Source organism: Myotis lucifugus, unplaced genomic scaffold, assembly GCF_000147115.1.
Source record: "Myotis lucifugus unplaced genomic scaffold, Myoluc2.0 scaffold_414, whole genome shotgun sequence".
Lineage (NCBI taxonomy): Eukaryota > Metazoa > Chordata > Mammalia > Chiroptera > Vespertilionidae > Myotis > Myotis lucifugus.
In genome coordinates, this window is record NW_005871462.1 from 552,003 (window position 1) to 557,013 (window position 5,011).

Consider the following 5,011-nt stretch of genomic DNA (forward strand, 5'->3'; position numbering starts at 1 on the left):
ATGGAAGCAGAAAACCACACAGAAGTGTCACAATTCCTGCTCCTGGGTTTCTCAGATGACCCTAAACTGCAGCCCCTCCTCTGTGGAGTGTTCCTGTGCATGTACCTGTTCACTGTGCTTGGAAACCTGCTCATCATTGTGGCCATCAGCTCTGACTCCCACCTCCACACCCCCATGTATTTCTTTCTCGCCAACCTGTCCTTTGTTGACATCTGTTTCACCTCCACCACGGTCCCAAAGATGCTGGTGAATGTCCAGGCACAGAGCAAAAACATCTCCTACATTGGGTGCCTCATTCAGGTGTATTTTTTTATGACTTTTGGTGGAATGGACAACTTCATTCTGACTGTGATGGCCTATGACCGGTATGTGGCCATCTGCCACCCCCTGTACTACACAGTCATCATGAACCCACGCTTCTGTGGCATTCTGGTTCTGATATCTTGGTTCATCATGTTCTGGGACTCTGTGCTTCATACTCTTCTAATAAGGCGACTGACCTTCTGTGTCGGCACTGAAATCCCACATTTCTTCTGTGAACTTGCTGAGATTCTCAAGGTGGCGTGCTCTGACACCCTCATCAATAACATCGTCTTGTATGTGGCTACTGCCATCCTGGGTGTGCTTCCTCTCACAGGAATTCTGTTTTCTTACTCTAGGATTGTCTCCTCTTTAATGAGAATATCCTCTGCCAGAGGGAAATATAAAGCATTTTCCACCTGTGGGTCTCACCTCTCTGTGGTCTCCTTGTTCTATGGGACAAGCCTGGGGGTCTACCTCAGTTCTGCTCTGACCCATTCTTCCCTACAGAACTCAGTTGCCTCAGTCATGTACACTCTGGTCACCCCCATGCTGAACCCCTTCATCTACAGCCTGAGGAACAAGGATGTGAAGGGGGCCCTGAGAAGGCTCCTCAACCTAGCAGCATCTTGTCTGTGATAGAGCTCTGGCCTCAGAAGAACTAAATGTACATTGTGTGCTCAAAGGTAAATGTTGCAAATGTTTACCTGGTTCTTTTTCACTTGTAAAAAACATATTTGTTTTATTCTAGTTCCAAAACATGTGTGATTTTGCTTTTGTTTGTATTTGTATTAGTTTCTTCTTAGCTACTCCCTGAAAAATTCCTTTTTTACTTTTCTTCCCTCTATGCTGTCCACAATGTTTCATCCACATTTTTTCAGCTATTCTTCAGAATTCTAATTTTATGCCCCAGCAGGTTTAGCTCAGTGGATAGAGCGTCAACCTGGGGACTGAAGGATCCCAGGGTTGAACCCGGTCAAAGGCATATGCCCAGGCTGTGGGATTGATCCCAGGAGGGGGCTTGCAGGAGGCAGCCAATCAATGATTCTCTCCCATCATTGATGTGTCCATCTCTCTCTCCCTCGCCCTTCCACTCTCTGAAATCAATAAAATGTATATTTTTAAAAAGAATTATTAGTTTAAATGTAAAGCACTTATCATATCAAGTACTGACTTAGTTTCCCAAAAAGTTGTCCTCATAAGTTGCTGATCTTCACCTTAATTGGGTTATATGCTTATTTTTCCAGATGACATTATATGAAAATCATACTGTAATCAGCACAACATGCTTATGATATCAGGACTCTACTTGTTTCTTCATATGGATGCCTTAATTTCATCTTAAAAACATTTCTTTTAGATAGTTTCTCTCATTCACTTCACTTTTCAAAAGAAGAGACTGCAAGGACGTTGAACTACAGCTTGGCAAGCTGACTTTGCTATCGTACCTTACATAGGAACTGTAATGTGGTTTTCAAGTTGACAGTAGGAATCTAGATTTGAAAGATGGTTTCGTCAGATGCCCTATAGAAATTTACCGCCTGGAAAACTGAGAAGTGTCATTCTTTATTATCCTTCCTTCCATCCATCTTCCTTCATTTCCTTTTTTATTTGACTTATATTTCCCATTATTGCAATTTTGAGACAGACCTCTAAGATCCCAAACCGTGTAATAATGAGTACAATACAATAAGAGTTGCTTTCTCATGTGATTTCATTTTATTCTGGAACTCTGTGGGGGTGCCTCAAGAAGAAGAGTTACACTTATGTGGAACATGTTTGGAACTTGATTCTTTGGGAGTAGAATGTTGACAGAATTGAGTGTGCAAGGAAGCATGGAGCAGTACATGCTCTCAACATTTCCCCCACATTCCCTGACATCCTCTCACCATTTCCATTGCATGACTGGCAACATCCAGTACCAGCTGGAACCTACTTTGCCCCATATGTGGTAGCAGAACTGACAGGGAATTATGTCCTATCAGAGACAGCTCTTGATGGAGAGATGTAGAGGATAGCATGTCTTTCATCCTTTTTCTGGAATAATGCTGAGGTTTATGTTTTTTACCATTTACCAGAATTTCCCCTGAGATGAAATCTCTGCTTATACACAGTGGTAGGTGCCATATGCAAGCTTCATTTGATAATATGATATATTTTCTTTTGTGTATCAGTTCCCCTCTCTCTCATCTATGTTCCGGGCTCCTTCCAATAAAGTGTTTGCACATTAATCCTTGACTCAGCATCTGCTTTCTGAGTGAACAAAAATCAACACAGGCGATAATAATGTGATCAATTAAGATAATATCATGAAAGGAATTAGGGACTTTGGAGAAAAAACAGAAACTAATTGTTGGGGATACAGAAAGGACTGTAAAATTACTTAAAAGCCATAATTTGTTATAGAGGAAAGACTTACTTGATGAGACTTATATTCATCTTGATTTAATTTAATCCAATGTGTATTTATTGTCTACTTTACAAATTGAGGGAGGAACTAGAGAGATAAAAATGATTGCACTGTGGAGTGGTGAGCATAAGAATGTTGGTGTGTAGCAGGTCCTGTTAAAAGAAAAGTTTTTAACTTACATTGAGTAATTCCAGGAATAACTCTTTAAAATTTATGTTTTAATATTTTTATTGAGATATAGTTTACACATATAAAATTCTTCAATTGATGTAGTAAGTTCAATTATCTTGGAAAATTTGTAGAGTTATATAATCATTAACAAAATCCAATTTTACAATCTTTAATCACCTTAAAAATACTCTTTTACCATTTAAAGTTAATTACCACGAGCTCTTTCTCCTTAGGAAATCCCTGGCTACTTTCTGTCTTAATACATTTGTGTTTTCTACATATTTTATATAAATTGAATCATAAAAATATGTGGCCTTGTGTATCTGGGTTCTTCTATTTGGTGAATTCTTGGGGTCATGCATGTAGAAGTATGTGTCGATATTTTATTTCTTTTATTGCAGAATAGGCTTCTATTGTATGTTTATACCTCATTTTGCTTCTCCATTTACAGTTAATGAACATTTAGATATTCCCAGTTTGGAGATATTAATAATGCTGCTGTGAACATTGAACATTTTCATTTGTCTTGGGTAGATACCTTGGAGTGCAATTACTGGGTCATACGGTAAATATATGTTTAAGGTTTTATGACGCTACTGTTAGGTTAGGTGGCTCAGGAGGTGGTGCAAGAAATAGAGAGTCCAGTGAATCAGAAAAGAAAGGAAAGGAAAAGGTTTATTTCTGCGTCCCTGGGAGACCCACGTACCCCCAAAGACAGGGCACGTGGATTCACGCCAACAGGGAGGGGGGGGCTTTTTTTATACTGCAGTTGGGTGAGGGGCAGGGACATGAGCTGAGGTATTCAGTTGAGGAAGTTTCAGCTGCAGGGGGGTCAGGAATTCAGGAATGAGTCAGTATCTGTGTGGGGGTCGGTGTTGATTCAGGGAGAAGCCAGTATCTGTGTCTGGCATGCTGATCTGCCAGAAATGCCAGGCGGAGTCCATTATCTCGTCACATGCCTGCATGTATCCGATCTGGGCTCTTTCCAACCTAACATCCCAGCCTTTTGGTGATAAGGGACGGCGACTCTTTCTAGCTACTTCCAGCTGACCACGGGCGACAATGGGGGGGGGGGTTTAAAGGCCAGGGTTAGGCAGAGGCAGGTCGGAGGGGAGCCGAGTGTAGGGATGGAGCAGGAGTTGATTCACAGTCACCCGTGACATCTCCGTGATCCGGAAGCAGATGAACTTGAGGAGGCAGGGGGCTAGGAGAAAAAAGACACAGATGAGAATCAGGGCCCTATCATGGGTAGGACCCAGGTAGCTAAGGGGCTTTGGAACCAGCTGGAAGGAGAGTTGTCCTGGAAGTGTTCTGCATGTAGTTCTTCACTCAGCTTAGTCAGGGTCTGTACGTTTACTCTGGACTCGTTGATGTAGTAGCAGCATTCTTCCTGAAGGAATATGCAGGTTCCCCTTTTTTCTGCATTCAGAAGGTCTGAGGCGCACTGTTTCTGAAGGGCTACCTGGGCTATTGATGTCACTTGCCGCAGTAGGGAGGCTAAAAGAGGCGGTACTAGACTCCAGGGCTAACTGGAGCTTGTTATTAAAGTACTGAGCAGTGACCAGACTGTTCCCTAGGGCCCCCCCAGTGAGGCCTACCGAGGCAGCGATACTCACCCCTAACATGACAGGGAGGTAGGCGGCCCAGCGGGTCCGGGGGCGGGATGGAGGGAGCAGCCAGGTGAGCTCCGACTCTCCATACAAGGTTAATTGGGGAACTACCGTGACCATGAACCAAGGCCCGGGGTCAGAGGAGTTCATGCAGTTGCTTAAGGTGCCGTTGCACCAAAAAAAGTTACCCGGGCTGGCCTTGGTGAGACTGGATGCGGTGTGGTTTCGTGTACAGTTCTAAATGACTTGTCCCCCAGTTACCGGATTACTGGTCTGGTAGCATATCCGTGAGGGCAGGGTGGGCTCTGGAGTTTCGGGTTCCCAAAGGGGAATGCCAGCCACGGGAGGCTGACATTCACCTTTCCCTTGGGTTCTTGGAGAAGTCATGAGTGGGACGGCAGCCAGCAAAGACCTGTCTGGGTTTCGCTGGTTGTAAGCAAAACAGACATAGGGTCGGCCGGTATTGGACACTGACTGGATGTCAACAGCCATCTGGATCTTTGTCTGACATCAGAACAGA

General features: G+C 43.5%; 1 protein-coding gene across 1 annotated transcript; it reads left to right on the plus strand.

Moving 5' to 3' along the window:
- Positions 1-939, plus strand: LOC102437946 (olfactory receptor 7D4-like). Its single transcript, XM_006102446.1, has one exon. The coding sequence runs from the start codon at positions 1-3 to the stop codon at positions 937-939; it is 939 nt and encodes a 312-aa protein (XP_006102508.1).
- The last annotated feature ends 4,072 nt before the right edge of the window (positions 940-5,011 follow it).